The 18,730-nt window shown below is 39.0% G+C and overlaps 1 protein-coding gene across 1 annotated transcript; it reads left to right on the forward strand.

Annotated features, from left to right (window-relative positions):
* The first annotated feature begins 185 nt into the window (after positions 1-185).
* Positions 186-12,994, forward strand: LOC138698707 (zinc finger protein 436-like). The gene is made up of 4 exons (XM_069824899.1): positions 186-1,199; positions 9,145-9,207; positions 9,288-9,373; positions 11,410-12,994. Exons 1-4 carry the CDS (start codon positions 1,182-1,184, stop codon positions 12,008-12,010), a joined length of 768 nt encoding a protein of 255 aa, XP_069681000.1. The 5' UTR covers positions 186-1,181; the 3' UTR covers positions 12,011-12,994.
* The last annotated feature ends 5,736 nt before the right edge of the window (positions 12,995-18,730 follow it).

Raw genomic sequence — 18,730 nt, forward strand, 5'->3', positions numbered from 1 at the left:
GTCATATATCTCTCTAAATGATCCTTGCTATCACTATGAAGTATGAAGGTTCGTTCCAGCAACAGTCAGGAACCGTCCGTAACTATCGTGAGCATGCGCAGTACAGAAAAAGCGTTCCAACACAATCCGATCCAGTCCTGAACCGGAAACATGTACTGCAGTAACGTTTGACACGGATTCGGAACGGTCAGAAGTAGTCAGTGGATTGATGCATTTACGGAAGAGTACGCGAGACGCGCATAAGCTCACCAACGTCTCCTGGATACTGAAGAAAGACATGATCGACTGTTCACATCAGTGAGGTTAAGATGAAAAGTGACGGTACAGACGAATAATAAAACTAGAAATTTAATTTAAATTCTCGCCAAAAAGAAAGGAATGGAAATTATTTAGGTATTGAAATGGGTAATTACAATTTCAACGTGCAGCTTTGATTAAAAATATAACAAATAACTTACATAAATTAATAATGAAAAAAAAAACTATTTTAGATGAGAATCCCCCAGTACACGATATTGAATTATCGGAATTCTTGCCTTCCATATTTTTTGTCATCTTTTTATAGAAAATGATCGAAATTCTATTTTCTGCAATTAGAATTAGCTGCGAAACGATAATAATTAAGCATCTCGTTCTTAGCAAAGATGATCACAGTTAGAGCATCTCTGGATTTAGTACATAACGATCCGCGAAAGCGTTCCAACAGCGTCCAGTCCAGTTTCAATCCCATAGCAGATGCTCAACTAGCGCATGCCCATAAGATTGTACAGGAACCGTACATGAACTGATCCATGAACCGCTTGTTGGAACGAACCTAGAAATTCCGCCAGAAAATCGCGCATGCACAATTTGATCTCAGAGCCAAGTTTCTTTCTGTAGCATAAGCAGCCATCGGATGGGTCAAGCAGGCGGTGCTTCAGGCATGGTGTTCAACACAAATCACATAGATGCAGAGAGCATCTGTTTTCATTTGTTTACTGACTATGGCTTACTTGAATGCAGCCTTGATCGGGATTGGAAAATCAGGAATTGAGATAAACGTGAATTACACTGTACGCGGGTTTTGTCGATTAATTGCACAGAACTGCGTAATTATTATGCTTATAAGACAAGTTTGACAATTGACGAATTGCATGGTTCACTTCTAGGACCAAGTCACTCTCCAATAGTGCTGTTGTAAGATGAATGTCAATGTTAAGGTCAGTATATAGCAGCCTATACTATATATTATATTATCGTTTAATATTGAATTTACAGGAGTATATCACAGTCTAGTATATACAGTCACGAAGCTTGAGTTGATGAGGGTACTAGAAACAATAGTCTGTGACGGTACTGTTTCACAGTTTGTGATGAGGCGATAGTAGCAATCCTAGTGGTGAGCAACTATCTATGGATGCATATTCCCTACGTATTGAGCTTCGTGACTATACCAGACTGTGGGTATGTAGTACAAAAAGCTGACCAAAATTATTTTTTAACTATTATTGATTTTAAATGGTTTGGTATTATGTATTCTTTGCTGAAACTAGCGCAGAGGTAGCTCCGGTGATTTCGGAAGTGAAAATTGTTGAATTTATAAGGTATTTTTTTGTGGAGATACAGTTGATTGTACATGAAAGGCATAATGAAAGCTAAAAGCCTAAACTAACCAAACAACCAGCTACTGGTTTGTATATACAAGATATATAAGCGGAGTAGGAAGGGAACTACCTCAGCAGTTCTAGTTTAATAAAAAAAAAAAAAAAATCAGTATACGGATACCTTACTGACAACAATTATCTTGAAATACTAAAAAGGGGAAATTTCAGTATACGGATACCTTACTGACAACAATTACCTTGAAATACTAAAAAGGGGAAAACTTCAGTATACGGATATCTCACCGACAACAATTATCTTAAAATACTAAACGAGCAGATTTGTCTGTGTTTGTCGAATGCGCATCATCATGCTTACGAAAAAGCACTTTTCATTGCCAGTAATTTATTTTCTGTGCACAAGGTTGGAATAAATCGCAAAGAACAGAACGTTAGTAGGGGAAATTATCCCCACCCTCGCCGCTTGACAGCTTGCTCACCACATACTATCTGTCCCCGCTCCGGTGGCTCACTGACTGCAACTGCCCGTTCATTTGACACTCACGTATTTAGTTCAACACACACCCATTCAGCATAAAACAACATATATTGGGAAATTCCACGTATTTAGCATAACACACAACAACACTCACGTATTTAACTTAACACACACCTACTTAGCATAAAACAGCACTCATTTGTTAACATAGCACTGTCGGAGGAATACATCGAAAGACATGTGCAACATCACACATTACATTAATTTCTACAATACATTATGGTAGTCCCTATTGAATATAAGTAAATTCATTTTCCCTTCTTTCAGCAGGTCGTCTCGGTAGCCAAGTGCATGCGTTTCGGTGGCAAGTTCGACGGATCGAATAATAGTGTCAGCAAAGTCATGAGAAGGAAAAAAAGGAGAGAGATGGAGCGAGGAAGAGAGAGAAAGAGAGGCTGGGAAGAGAGAGGAAGTTTTAATTTTGATTGGTAGATGCCGCTTTCACTTTCTCAGTTCACTTTTGTCCACTAGATGTCCAGTGAGCTAGTAAGACAAAAGTGGAAGGGGTGGTGGGTGGAACTTCTGCATTCTGGTCTTTGCGATTTTCCCCAAGGTTGGAATATTGGAGTAAGAGGAAAAGAGAGACATCCGTGTTCTGAAATTTATCCCTAAAAAGAGCAGATTTGTCTCTGTTTGTCGAATGCGCATTATCATGTTTACGAAAAGGCAATTTTCAGTGTCAATAATTTATTTTGTGTACAAGGTTGAGATTTTGAAGTAAGAGGAAAAGAAAGATATCCGTGTTCTGAAATTTATACAAAATAAATATATACAGACTGGTTTTAAACTTCCCACTCAATATTTAAATTGACGGGTTTTTTGTTTAATGAAATCCTATTTAAGTTACATAATTACTTAGTCTGGGAAGTTTTGAAATGAACACACTGTATATAAAATTTAATAAATATTTATTCACATTTGGATCATGAAACTGTTGTTGTTGTTTTCTAATGCCAGGTGTTTGACAATAAAGTCATTTGACCTCTTGCACTCCAATATTTTTCAAAGTTATTGTCATGGTTAGCCACTGAAGCACAGAATTTGAGGTGTTCCGAATCCATTTCTTGGTTTGAGTTGCACAATGGGCAGTTAGGGGACTGATATATATGCAGGTGCTTGGCCAAACAGTCATGGTCTGTTGCCAATCTAAATGTAGCTACAGATGATCTGCGTAGTAAGTCGGGAATTAACTGTGGATTTTGATGCAGAGAGTTCCATTTTTTTTTTTTTTCCTTGAGATTGTGTTATCAAATTTTGTTTGTTGAAGTCTAAGTACTTATGTAGATTTAACAAGTCTTTTCACATAGTAATACATAGATTTAGTAACAGGTCTGTGAGTAGCAGTGCTGCCCTTTGCTAAAGCATCTGCATTCTTGTTTCTCAGGATTCCACAACGGGATGGTATCCATTGGAATACAATTCTTTTATTGAGTGTTATTAATTGAGAGAGCATTTTAGTTATTTCTGCTGTTTGAGATGAAGGTGTCTGTGTCTAGAGACTATTGACAGAATAGCTGCTTTGGAGTCTGACAGTATAACTGCATTTTTAAATTTATTGATGTGGCATAGAAGATTCCTGAGACTTTCACTTATTGCAATGATTTCTCCATCAAAACTTGTTGCTCCATATCCAAGAGATCTATAAAGTGAGAAGAGACAGCATGTAACACCTGCACTGGCACCTTGTTCCCTGGAGATCAAGGATCCATCTGTGTATAAATGAAGGCAGTTTTGTGGAGGGTATCTAATATTAATTGTCTCTAAAGACAATTGTTTCATTATTTCACTGTTTACTTCTGATTTCAGTATTCCTTCTGTTAAATTTAGATTATACTCATATTTAATAGAGTTAAAGGGTTTGGTTTAATTTGTCAGTTTTGTTTTTTTTAATTCGTGATGTTGATTTTCTGTTTTAATTCTTGAATCATGGATATGAAACTTTTTTGAGTTTTTAATCTACAGAGAGGACTGTATGAATGCCAATTGTTTCCTGGTAATCTGATAAGTTTTTCATATTGAATCAGTGCTTTTTCTTCTATTATCATTTTGATGTCGTTAATATTAGTGAGGAATCTCATAGAATCTATTGGAGTTGTTTTGATTCCACCAGTAATGAGTCTGAGAGCTTGGTTTTGAACACGTTCTATTTCGTTTATGAAAGGTGAAGTAATTAAAATTTCTCTACAGTATGTCAGCACTGGCTGTATAAACATTTTGTATGTACAGGGTGCGGCATTTAACGTTTCCTATTTTCATACCCCCATAACTTATTTAGTTTACAAGTAAATTACAAGAAATTAATTAGTTTACAACCATTATAATCTTGGAATTACAGTACATCTTATGTTTTGAAAATAATGTCTTTAAGATGTCCTCCATTGGCGTCAATGCATTGTTGCAATCTTCCCTGCACACCGGCCATTACTCGCCGCAATGTTTCAGGTGTAACATCAGCAATTTCTTCACGAATCGCGGTTTTAAGATCCTCGATGTCATGAAGGATACGACCGTAGACCTTACTCTTAAGATACCCCCACAAAAAGAAGTCTGGTGCAGTGAGATCAGGGGAAACAGAGGGCCGCTGAATGTCACCTAATCTGGAGATAAGTCGGCCAGGGAAAGCAGCACGAAGTGTGTTCATTGAAACACGTGCTGTATGGGATGTGGCTCCATCCTGTTGAAACCACAGACGCTGAATGTTCCAGTTACGGCGTCTCAACTCAGGCAGGAAAAAAGCTGTAACATTATGTTGTAACGCTCAGAGTTCACAGTCACCGCAGCACCGTTATCGTCCTCGAAAAAGTAAGGACCAATGATACCCTCTGCACACCAGACTACGACCTTAGGACTGTGTAGTGGTCGTTCAAGATTTCACGTGGATTTTGTGGGGCCCAGTAACGAAAGTTCTGCTTGTATACACAGAAAATGCGCTGTTGCACCGGCCAACGTTCCATGGTTAACTAAAGGCTTTGCTGCACCAAAACCCTGTGTTGGGATGTGGCTAACTAAATCCAAGGCTTTGCTACACCGAATCCCTGTGTTTGCAAACATGTTTTACCAACAATGTGAATAGAATCGCCAACTTAAAATGGGAAACTTTAAATGCCGCACCCTGTAGTTTTCAAAGTATTTCTAGAGCATCCCCATTTCTTTGGATCATGAAACCATAAAATGGTTTTATTTCTAATTTTAGTTGTTTTGTGTTAAGTATTTATACTAGTTCCTTATGAGTAGGTACCAGTACATGTAGACCTGCTTGTGTTGACAGGACTCAAAGAAGTTTATATAAAATTAAATTACCCAACAAGACGTTCCAGCTGCTGCACTGCGTGCGTGTTGTAGGTTATTGTGGAGCAGTATATATATATATATATATATATATATATATATATATATATATGTAGAATCACAGGGAGTACAGTTCATTAGTACACAGTATTCCAAGATACCTGACCCTACCAATCGATAAATTGTTGGTGTGAGTGATAAATGAAATAAAAAATTAACTGAGTAAATGAAGACTAGTTTACAATATAGAATAAGGATTATGATTCCACTATGGACAACAAAGTCTATACATTGAATGAATAAAAATCGCAAAATGCGTGTTAGCATTTCTTACGCATCTGAAAACTGGAGAAAGATATTTTGAATTCCTAATATAAAAAAGTATGTGAGCTCTAAAATCTTTATTCGGGATTCGAAAGCTGAGATTGCTCAAGAAAGAGTCACAGGTAATATCCCCTTTGATGATCTTACATAAGAATAATATAGTTCTTGACCTCTAGAATGTAAGCTTCGACAATTAAAATAATCACATTTTAGCTCATAGCTAAATCCAGAGTTATTAGATAGAAATCTAAATGCACGTAAAGATAAGAATTTTGTTTGAATATTTCCTAGAGAGAAAAATCCATAAAGGATAGCTGCCCTTGAAAAAGAGGTACCGAGTGGTAACAGCACCTAAATTAATTGTATTTTATTTTTTTATAGATAATATAATTCCAAACTTCAGAAGCATCTTCAAGTTTTGATCTCACCAACGTATAGTATAGTATTGAAAAAGAGTCAGGTATAGAAAAAGAATAAGTTATTGACCGTATTAGTCTCAACATTCTTATTGCAAGATTGTATAATATACATATTATGTAATCAGTGTGATTGTGATAATGCAATTTACTATTGATTAATACACCAAGGTCTCTGACACAGGTTTTTCTGTCTCTTAAAACAATATTTAGATTTGTTTAGTTAACTGTCCGAAAATAGGTCTGAACCTCACACGTGATCCAACAAGGCACGACTTATAAGGCAACTAAGCAAGGAGATAATGGGTTACGATGACCAGTTTTTTTCCCCCTCCATTGCATACATCGCCGACTAGGTACTGTACTTATCACACTGATCAGACTATTATTTAGATAATAGTTGAATTTTAGAGTAGAAGTATTCCCAGAAAATGTTATTACTACATTAGTTTTGGATTCGTTAATTTCGTCCCGTTATCAGCTGATCATTGAGCAAATGACTTGATGTCAGCTTGAAGAGTTTGACAGTCAGCATTACTTTTTATTATACGAAAAATTTTTAGATCATCAGCGAATAATAGGAGTCAGAACTTATTCTTTTGTGTACTCGTATATCACCAATGAAGACTAGAAATAAGAGAGCTCCAATGTGGAGCATTGGGGACGTCACATATTGAATGGATCAAAGAGAGTATTCGAGTGTCATACACTTGATTATCTATCATACAAACAACTTTCCAGTCAGTTTACGTACCTTGCAGAAAGTCCCATGTTTTCTAACTTACGCAGTAAAATATTGTGCGGAACTACATCAAATGCTTTACTGAAATCAAACTACATTGAATCAGTTATAATCTATACTAATAATAAATCTGTAGCCGAAATTTTTCTGGTAATTTTCGATTTTCCAAAAATAATTGATCCTAACATATATAATTAACCACCCTGAAACCGAAAATCGCTTTTTTGAAATTTTTGTTTGTATGTCTGTCTGTCTGGATGTTTGTTACCTTTTCACGCAATAATGGCTGAACGGATTTCAATGAAAATTGGAATATAAATTAAGTTCGTTGTAACTTAGATTTTAGGCTATATGGCATTCAAAATACATTATTTAAAAGAGGGGTTATAAGGGGACCTGAATTAAATAAATCGAAATATCTCGCTTATTATTTATTTTTGTGGAAAATGTTACATTACAAAAGTTTCTTTAAAAATAATTTTCGATAAGTTTTATTCCTTGAAAAATTTTGATAGGACTGATATTTAATGAGATAAATGAGTTTTAAAATTAAAATAACTGCCATCTAAGGCCGTGTAATGAATTAAAAAACAAATGACTTCGTCTATAAAGTGCAACGAGTTAGATAGGGCCTTGGACAGCAACAATCGAAAGCTATGAAAGATAGCCTACAGAGAATGTTTCTGTGTTTGTATGAAGTAATATCGGAAGCTAAATTAACCGATTTGTATAATTAATTATTATTTCACCATTGGAAAGTGTAGTTTCTCTAGATGGACATAATGCTATAATGTTATTACAGTAACTTCTGAGTGAATCGAGGACAGGTAAGATTAAAATAGATTCTTAAGCACAGAAAACTTGATAGGCTATTCTGTATATTCGTTTCCTGTATTTCCTAAACTAATTTTTATGACCAAATGAGTGGTCTCTGGATCAAAATGATCGCATTTTAATTTTTTAATTCAATTTAAATTAAGTAACATAATAAACTATTTATCCTTCTATCAATCACGAATGTTCCCTGGATCAAACGTCCTATTTTAATTATGTAATTACTTTATATTTATTTCTAACGGGTGCAGCGGAGTGCACGAGTACGGCTAGTAAATAATAATAATAATAATAATAATAATAATCGCAGTGTGAATTTCGGTACTTTTTATGGGAGGTAGCCTATATAATGGTAGAATCCTTCTATTTTCTGTGTAAAACAAGTGCGGTATTTTACTATTGATTGCAATTACTGTTCAACTAGTTGTGCAGAATTCTTGCCAATTACTTTGTTGCATGGAAAAACTCGTTCCCATTGTTTATTTAAACATAGTATATGCTTATTGATAGTGAATTTCAATCTGATAAGTTTTACATTTTGTGTAATTCTGTACAAGAACACTACCAAAGGAAGGCAAATTTTCAGTTGAAAATGTATCATTTTTCGTATAAATGTAGTTTATGGTTCAGGGAAATTCTTCCAAGGACCGTGGGATGAATTCATATCTCTGCAATGGCGCAACATACAATAAAATTGGTGAGAATGCATTTTAAGAGTCATGGCGTGCAAGGATACCACATGGTTGTGTTAGTGTTTAAGCAAGAAGATTAAGATGAAGTAGTGAATTTTTGGTCCCTTGGTGTCACCCCTCAATTTTTCTTTTGTTGTTGGTACGTATAACTCGACTAGAAACCAAGTAGATAAATAAATCATGCCTACCTTTGACAGAAATACCACATTTCCTTTGAGGCAGGCAGGCAGGCAGGCCCCTATCACATCTGTTACATATTTTGTGGCTTCTAAACATCCTACAAACGTGATACTAAAGTGAGGTATAACAATTGTCAAAGTCCTTCACTGCATAGTGATGAAGACTACTACTACATCACAGAGGTGACAACTACTTGTACGCTTCACTATGCAATGATGCACACTATCCTATATTAGACAGTGGAATAAATGTGACAAGTCGTGCATCTAGTGGTCTGCCGCAGTTAATGAGTTATGCCGTATGTATACTAATTTGAAATTAGTTTTAATTGGCTTGGGGATTAATGCAGCAATTGTCAACTTGTTCTGCAGCACTTCAGTGCGAGAATTCTCCTTCCCTCTTTCTTTCGCGATAAATATGTACATGTGTGACTATTCTCACTCAGTTTGTATTTTCGTTCAACATTCAGATATTTATCCTAACACAGTTCACCCAATCCCAGTGGAATGAATACTGTATTATGTTGCAGAATGAGCCAGATTCTGATTCTGAGACATCGTATCCTGAAACGACCATCGAGGATGACCTCAAGGTGCAATGATTTGACATGTCTGACCCAGTAAGTGACTTCCGAATAGAAAAAGTTGTATTACAACCACATGTCGTTTGCAGGAGGAATCGTGGGATGGTGCATCTCTGAAGAATGAAATTAAAGTGGAAGTAATATTAAAGGAGGGAGAGTCCGAACTGCTGGACAGGTAAGGTCTCACACTTACACTTCCTGCGTTCTAATTAACCCGAATGCAAGCAGTCTGAATTAGCACTGCTGTCATCTAACCCAGAACTGGATTCAGATTGTTTTATTCAGATTAAAAATTTGTCCATGGTCAAATCTAAATAAAGCACTTTTGATAAAAAAAAAAGTCGCACTATCGCCCACTCACACGCATATACTGAAACTGACCAATATGTTCTGACGATTCTAAACTCCTTTTATTACTAAGTGGGAAGAGTAAACGAATTACTAAGCATTGTTGCAGGTGTTCAAGTTTCATTGGTAAAGTCTGTCTCAAAATAAAATGTACCATATCAAAGACTTCGTTCTAAATAAAAAATGCGTTGTGAAGAGACTTTCTTGATGGCAAAAAAAAATATTTTTCAACTCCGAACTTTTGCGACACACTCCATGGGGCTGCACGACACACCAGTTGGGAGCCCAGGATTAATGATAAGCTCAGATTTCATCTGATTTCTCCTTGGTTAAAACTTTCCATTGCCTAAGTCATACCCAGGTGCTTTAAATTTATCCATAATCTGTATATTGTTCTCATAGTATGCGCCATGAGAATCCAGGAATTTCCTGTGAAATTTTTCACATTTCCTCCACTTTCAACTGTTAGCAAATGCACAACAAATAAATTACACAAAAGATCTGCTTCACTAACATATAAAATAGAGACTGCGCTGCACCTTATTACATCAGTACAAAAATAATTTCTATTTCTTCATATCTGCACACAACACAAGCACAGCTACAACTGAATCAGCGCTCATGTCACAATGGGATACAATGAAACATGATGCACTTGGCTGGGGACAAAAGAAAAAAACACATTTTATCTCAAGCAGTGGCACCAAACAGTGATTTCTATCACTGCTCCTGTTCTTGCTGCTGCTACTGCTACTGCAGTCTGTTTTGCGGACTGACTACTATGTACACCCCTGTTCACCTTCAAAGTACTGTCCCCTAGCCTTAATGTTCTTCATGATCATTGCTAGAAACAGCCCTGAAAAACAGTAAAATCTCGATTATCTGGCCCTTGATTAACCAATATGCAGATGACCCATTGCCAAAAGGAGATCGCGATTTTTTAAACATTGTAAATTAATAAATGACTTACACAGCATGACTGCGTAGCCAGCTGTCAATATTACATAAGGAGTTTCAACCCATTTGGGCTCTCATAGAAATTCACTTCGCATCCTCTTGCTCGAACATTTCATAGTGAATAGCTTAGAATGCACATAAAAGGAAAATTAGTTTTAGGAAAGTGCACAAAAATGAAGTGACTTTTGTTAGGAATCTTAAATGATACCAGATAAATTTCAGTTTATTAAAATTGTAATACAGATTACTCTTTTTTTTTATTAACCATTGATTATGCCAGTCGACCTGGTTGGCATGTTGGTATAGTGCTGCCCAAGTGTGCTTAAATGCGACAGGCTCATGTCAGTAGATTTACTGGCATGTAAAAGAACTCCTGCGGGACAAAATTCCGGCACATCCGGCGACGCTGATATAACCTCTGCAGTTGTGAGCATCGTTAAATAAAACATAACATTATGCCCTTCCATTAAAGTGGATAACCAAGGTCTGCACCGTATTTGAAAACAGCAGACCTGCATTCCGTCTGTAACAATTTGCTGCATAAACTAATTCCTTAAAATTGTGTTTTTCTGCTGTTACGTCTCTAGCTGCTTCATTTTCAGACTTATTGTTTTGGCATTGACAAAAATGTGACATTTTCACACTCGACTACCACCATTAACATAGTGCATGCTGGTGAATTGTGACGGTGTCGTGTATAGTTCCTGGGGTAGCTCAGTCGGTACAGCATTCGTGCGTTAAGTGAAGGATCCCAGGATTGATACCTGGCCCCAGAACAATTTTTCCCTTAAAATTATTTGAGTTCCTTTTGTTTGGTATTCGCACTCTTGGCAATTTTTAAGTTTTCAACGCAATGTATTTTGTTCAATCTGAGGTCTTCGGCTTCTTCTACGAATATTTTTACAGTGGCGGCTCTTCAGGAAAGTTCTGCTGCGAGGTATGCGGGAAACGGTGCCTACAGAATTCTCATCTGCGACGGCACCGCCGCACTCACACCGGGGAGAAGCCGTTCAAGTGCGAGGACTGCGGAAAGGGCTTCACTCAGGGCGGCGACCTGAGCCGTCACCGGCGGACCCACACGGGAGACAAGCCCTATATGTGCGAGATTTGCGGAAAAGGGTTCGCAGAAAATGCGAAGCTGGTGAAGCACCGGCGCATCCACACGGGAGAGAGACCCTTCAGGTGCGAGCCGTGCGGCAAGACCTTCACGCAGAGCGGCGCGCTCGTCGTGCACAACCGCATCCACACCGGGGCGAGGCCCTACGTGTGCGACGTGTGTGGGAAGGGCTTCACGCTGAACAGCAACCTGGTGAACCACCGCCGCACACACACGGGTGACCGGCCCTTCAAGTGCGACATCTGCGGCAAGTGCTTCAGCCTCAACGGCAACATGGTGGTTCATCGCCGCAAACACACGGGCGATCGTCCTCACACGTGCCGCGTCTGCGGCAGGGGCTTCGGCCTGCGATCGCGACTGGACAACCACATGGGGCTGCACGAGACGTGAATGTGTGCGATCGCGACTGGGCAACCACATGGGGCTGCACGAGACGTGAATGTGTGCGATCGCGACTGGGCAACCACATGGGGCTGCACGAGACGTGAATGTGTGCGATCGCGACTGGACAACCACATGGGGCTGCACGAGACGTGAATGTGTGCGATCGCGACTGGACAACCACATGGGGCTGCACGAGACGTGAATGTGTGCGGTCGCGACTGGACAACCACATGGGGCTGCACGAGACGTGAATGTGTGCGATCGCGACTGGACAACCACATGGGGCTGCACGAGACGTGAATGTGTGCGATCGCGACTGGACAACCACATGGGGCTGCACGAGACGTGATTGTGTGCGATCGCGACTGGACAACCACATGGGGCTGCACGAGACGTGAATGTGTGCGATCGCGACTGGACAACCACATGGGGCTGCACGAGACGTGAATGTGTGCGGTCGCGACTGGACAACCAGATGGGGCTGCACGAGACGTGAATGTGTGCGATCGCGACTGGACAACCACATGGGGCTGCACGAGACGTGAATGTGTGCGATCGCGACTGGACAACCACATGGGGCTGCACGAGACGTGAATGTGTGCGATCGCGACTGGACAACCACATGGGGCTGCACGAGACGTGAATATGTGCGATCGCGACTGGACAACCACATGGGGCTGCACGAGACGTGAATGTGTGTGATCGCGACTGGACAACCACATGGGGCTGCACGAGACGTGAATGTGTGTGATCGCGACTGGACAACCACATGGGGCTGCACGAGACGTGAATGTGTGCGATCGCGACTGGACAACCACATGGGGCTGCACGAGACGTGATTGTGTGCGATCGCGACTGGACAACCACATGGGGCTGCACGAGACGTGAATGTGCAATTGCTGTAGTTTATATTATTGTTGGTACGTTATTGATATTACCACATATGTTTCATTCATTAGATTTTTAATTAAATTCATTGCGAAAGAGAAAGTAGTATTTCAATGTTAGATTTTGTATCCTTTCGTGAGAAAGAATTTAAAGGTTTCCCTTAATTTCTGTCTCCATGTATTTAATATTCTACCCTCCGTAATTGTATATTCTGCTAACTGCCGTCGCTTACTGTGTAAATTCAGTTATATTTCGTATTCTTACACCGTTATTAAGGAAGCAATATTCGAGCGTAGAATATATGTAGGAATTTGCATGGATTGTTTTGAGAGACATCCTTCCTGCAGAAATGTGTGACCGCCTTAAATATCGCATTTCTTTTATAGACTCGTAAGCCAAGCAGCATGAGCTCCACTCTAATTGTTCTGATTTTCTATCAGAGCAGTCTCGTTGCGTTGTAGCATTACTGATGGAGTGAAATCTCGCCTCCTGTTATTTAACATCCCCGCAACTGACCTTGTTACAGTCCTCGCCTATCCACACCTGTGGATTAACGGTTAGCGCGTCTGACCGCAAAACCAGGTGGCCTGGGTTCGAGTCCCGGTCGGGGCAAGTTACCTGGTTCAGGTTTTTTTCGGGGTTTTCCCTCAACCCGGTATGAGCAAATGCTGGGTAAGTATCGGTGCCGGATCTCGGACTCATTTCACCGGCATTATCACGTTCATTTCATTCAGACGTTAAATAACCTGAGATGTTGATACAGCGTCATAAAATAACCCACTAAAAGAAGTCCTTGCCTCCTGCCCTTTTGGTCCAGGGAAAGTACTCTATTTACACGAACCTTGCTTGCAGTTCAGGTCCATGCAGTGACGTCATTATAAGTTTTTATCAACTGGTTCTCTCCGCTAGTTACTGGAATTTCCATAATTTTAATATCAAAAAATACTAAATAAGTTAAAAATAAGCGGATAGATAGAAAGGGGAATTGCAGTGCAACATGCTGTGGGAGAATATGTGTAGGGTAGGGAGTACAGAATATTCACTACACAACTAGCTAGCTTTGGATATCTGACCACACCAACATATTGTATGGAAAGGAAGATGCATCTGCATGTGCACATAGGTTCTGTATCACTTTTCACTTTCCGAGACACCAACCACTTTATAGCATTGGGGAGTGATTGATAGCAATGTTGGCAGTTGGCGTGACCAGATGTGAGAGCAAGGCACAAGATTGATGCGAACATGAAGGCATGATGACTGGAATAATTATCGTCTGGCATCGGCAACTCAAGCTACGTCCACACATCGCAGAATGCACTCCGTCCACGTCCACGAATGATTCAGTTAATGGTTGATAGACAATCTTGGATGAATATACACATCGCGATAAGACCGCGTGTTTGTACTCGCCCACAAATCAGTATTGTTGATATATTTATGACACCATCAGAACAGCGATAAACATTGTAGCTCATGATGGTAAACATTGAAATGTTTAGATTAAATGCCATGCTAACTTATAGTCTGTATTGCTGAAGACACTTAATTTAGAAGAATTTAATAAATGTAACCGTCATTACTGATGTCTGTAATATTTCAAATATTCGACTGTTACGGATTACGTGAAAGAGAAGACTGAACACGTCACTGGTCACCAGGTAGAAGTAATGGTTTGGGTTCAAAACGAACATTTGTGCTCAGTACATTATGGGCTGTACTGTACCTTAGATTGTAATGTTACCTATAAATCATTCCGAACAGTTATATTCGTTAATTTTGTAAAATGTCCACGAATTGAAGACTTGTAGCACCCAGATAAGCAACATTACCTTTCCAATGTGTCAGGGCGTTACTGCCAGATCACTGTGACAAAATCGCTTTTATCTGTCGCAGTGATTTTTCCGGAGCTGTGATGGCAAAACACTGTCACACCTCACCTCTACCACTCTAGCATCTGTTTCACTTTTCTTAGACCTCTACTAAAAAACTTGATCGAACACTCAGATGCTTCATTTTACTAAACCACGAATTAGATTCAAACCTAAGTGGAGCTTAAATGATATCAAACCAAGACCAGCAATGCATTCAGTACTGCTAATACTCTTATGAAAAAAACCATTCAACTGTAACAAAAAAAATTGTAGGAGTATTAAAAGAGGAAATGTAATATAATACTAATCTGCCTAAGAGTGTATTTTGAGGTTGAAAGTTCATTTATTTCCAACATTATGTGTCTGAATAGTTCTGTTCATTGCTGTGTATTATTGCCGCGTTTTCCTCGTTAAGCCCCAGCCAAGTCGTCGTTGCTGTTCGCTCAGCACTAACAGTCTTTTAGTCTGATCACTTTAATAATATCTTCCTTTTTAGGCTGGCCGCTCCAATAATATTTTTGTTTCCATCAATAACAAAGAATTTAGTTGTGACAGGTACTCACCATCTCACAGTTTCAGAGTTGCAATGCATACTTTCGCTATCCAGCCAGTCCACCACTGTGGAGTAATGGTTAGGACGTCTGACCGTGAAACTAACGGGCCCAGGTTCAAATCTTGGTTGGGACAAGTTACCTAGTTGAGGTTTTTTTCCCGGGTTTTTCCTCAACCCATTAAGAGCAAATGCTGGGTAACTTTGGGCGCTGGATCCTGGACTCATTTCGCTGGCATTATCACCTTCATCTCATTCATATGATAGATAACCATAGCAGGTGATACAGCGTCGCAAAAGAACTATCCAGTCTAATCCAGTGATAAGTATAGTCGCCACAGACAGCAGTAAAGTGATGAGTTTTCTTTTGTATTTAATTAATGCGTTGTTCAGGCCATGTTTGGTAATACTGCACTGTTGATTTTTTTTATCACTCCAATCAAAAGAAAGTTGGATCAGTTCTCTGCCAATAATCTTTCAGCATTGTCAACTCCACGTGGATATATACAGGGTTGTGCAGATAAAACCAGCCTGTCTAATTTCATTTGATTTGGAGCAGACATTTTTCAAAGAAATGGAATAAAATGAATAAATGAGCGCGTCCTGCACTAACTTACATAATAGATGTTGAAAGTGTCCTCCACCAACATCTGTGCACGTCTTAACAGGTTCATTTAGACACGTGCTAATTCCTCACGGGTGATAGTGCGGATGCTGTTCCTCATGTCCTCCTTCACTTCATCAACAGTATGGGGATTCTGCTCGTACATTTTCCCCTTCAAGTACCCCCATAAATAAAAGTCATATGTCGACAAATCTGGTGACCGCAGTGGCTACAAGCCTTTGCTCACAGTCCGCTCTTCAGTGAACATCTGATGAATACGCATAAGTGACCCCTCAGATGTGTGAGATGTTGCTCCATCTTGTTGAAAGAAGCAGTAATTATGCTACTCTTCTGGTAGTTGGGGATAAAATTCATCCAAGAAAGTCAAGTATACATCCGAGTTGACTGTGGTGTCGAAGAATATTGGACCGATAATGCATTTCACAGTCATAGCACACCACACACCCATCTTTTGGTCGTGTAGGGCTTGCTCGTTCACTAGGTTAGGATTTTCTGTCGCTCAATATCTGCTGTTCTGGGAGTTTACATATTCCGATAGATGAAACCAAACCTCGTCAGTCATGATAAACAACAGTGGATCCAAACCACCATCCGTAACTATATTCAACAACCAGCAGCAGAAATTTACACTCCTATCCTTATCGGGTTCCTTCAGTTGTCACACAGCTGTTACTCAGTACAGTTTGAATTTCAAAGCCTTCAACACACGTCTGCAAGTTCTCCGACTCATGTGGACCTGTTGAGCCAATTTCGTGGTGAACTTTCGAGGATTCCCAGTCATCATTTCCTGAATTCACGCCTTAAGTTGAAGTGTCCGGACAGATGGTGCTCTGTTCCTTGTTACATTTGCAATGGATCCAGTCATACGCCATTTTCGCACCTAATCTTGAATGCTGCTTTTTACTGGTATTGGGCGAAGCGGATATTTATCACTAAACAATTCCCATGTTTCCTTGATAGAGCTGGTACATATGTAATGAATATTCACTCTGGTATTAAATATGTCATGCTTATTCACCAAAAGCTCTTTGCATTACAACAACAAACACAACAGTTTATTAATCATTTGTAAGTTACAGCATGTAACAAGCAACAATGTAACTAAACATGCAGAAGAAAGGCTAGCCAACATAATTTCAAATCAAATGAAATGAGATGGGCTGGTTTCATCTGCCCAACGCTGTACAACAGTGGGAGCAAAAGACGGAGTAGCAATCTGGCTTTCTGCAAATTCGAATTTGAATGGAGTTCAGCAAGGTGACATCTGCAGCCTAATTTCAAGCATGCAAACCAGAGTACAAGCTGTCATTTGAGTTAGGAGTGGTAACAACTCTTATTAAATGTGAATGCATGTGTTTCCATTTGAAATTTTGTTCTGAAGTGAAAAAATCTGGAGAAAATTTAAAGACTTAAGAACATCAGCATAAGAACCTAATTTATTCTCCTTTAGTAATGAAAATATGTACAAATATGATTCTTGCCTTACAAGAAAGTTACAGCGAATGTTAATTTCATTGTATTAATATATTTAATTTTTTTTTATTACATTAACAATATTACAGAAAACTCAGTGTTACTGTTTTTGTGCCCGCCAGTGTAGTACCACCACCAATAATATAACAATAAGGTCCTCAATAACAAAGTTAGCCACATGACATGCGTGTCACAATGCTAATGGACCTCAACACAGAATGATTCACAAAAAGCTGCCGATTAAAGGAAGGATCAGTCACCAATACAAAACCAAAACGTAGTAGTGACGAAATACCATCTAACGCAAAGGCACTTGTACATAGATGCGTATTCTCTGAACCAGTCTCCCAAGAAAACTCGGGAGGGTATACGATAAGTACAACAAGACCAAATAAACCAGTTCTCTTCCATTCCAGTGTCCTTAATACGTCACGGACCAAATGTAATATATAATTCCCTGTCTGATAAGTGCGCTCGTAATAATAAACCATATACATATGTAACTGCCCAAAAGCCAAGGTTACGAGTCCACATTCCCAGGAAAGGCGATAGCTCACACATGATCCCACAGCAGACTGAAGAGCTGATGATACAGCGCTGCAGAACATCCGACCAGATGTTCAACTTTCAACCTGTTACCCCTAATGTTTTGCAGGCTAGACAGAACACTGGGCTCACTTTATACAGAAACACTGACATTTTCTGAGTACACAAATGGAGTAACAATTGAAGGAAATTTACTACGTGTAATTTAAAAAATGTATTTTCTTGAGATAGACCTACAATTGATTGGACATTTTAATATACTTTATATTCATAACTAATATATAAATGGACACCATTAACAACAAAGGAAATAAGTGTAATGCATAATGTGAAATCTGGTGTGTAAAGAAATGCAAGAATAGAATAAATTACGATTACTTACTAAATAGGAGATCAAATAAGTACATACATTCTACTGTAAGGTTTGCACTTTAAACTCAAAATGCATACCTCCATAACAGTAGTAATTCTTAATATATAATGCCTTTTGATTACACTAAGCAGATGCATTATTATTTCATTAATAAATCATTTTTAACCAGATATAGTGTTATTACCAAAAAGAACAGTACTCTGAAGCTCTAATGCCTGTATTTCACCATGCATGTTGTTGCTCTCGACTATTATACCTGCATGGATCAATGTTCTCTGCCTTTGCCCACACCGAACACTGAGATGGGTGAGCTCTGCATGCTGATTACAGCACCAAGCATTCAGTAGCAGTTTTATATAATTTATATTTTTCGTAGCTGGTTGTGCACGACTCTAGT

The sequence above is a fragment of the Periplaneta americana genome, chromosome 4 (assembly GCF_040183065.1).
Source record: "Periplaneta americana isolate PAMFEO1 chromosome 4, P.americana_PAMFEO1_priV1, whole genome shotgun sequence".
Taxonomy (NCBI): Eukaryota; Metazoa; Arthropoda; class Insecta; order Blattodea; family Blattidae; genus Periplaneta; species Periplaneta americana.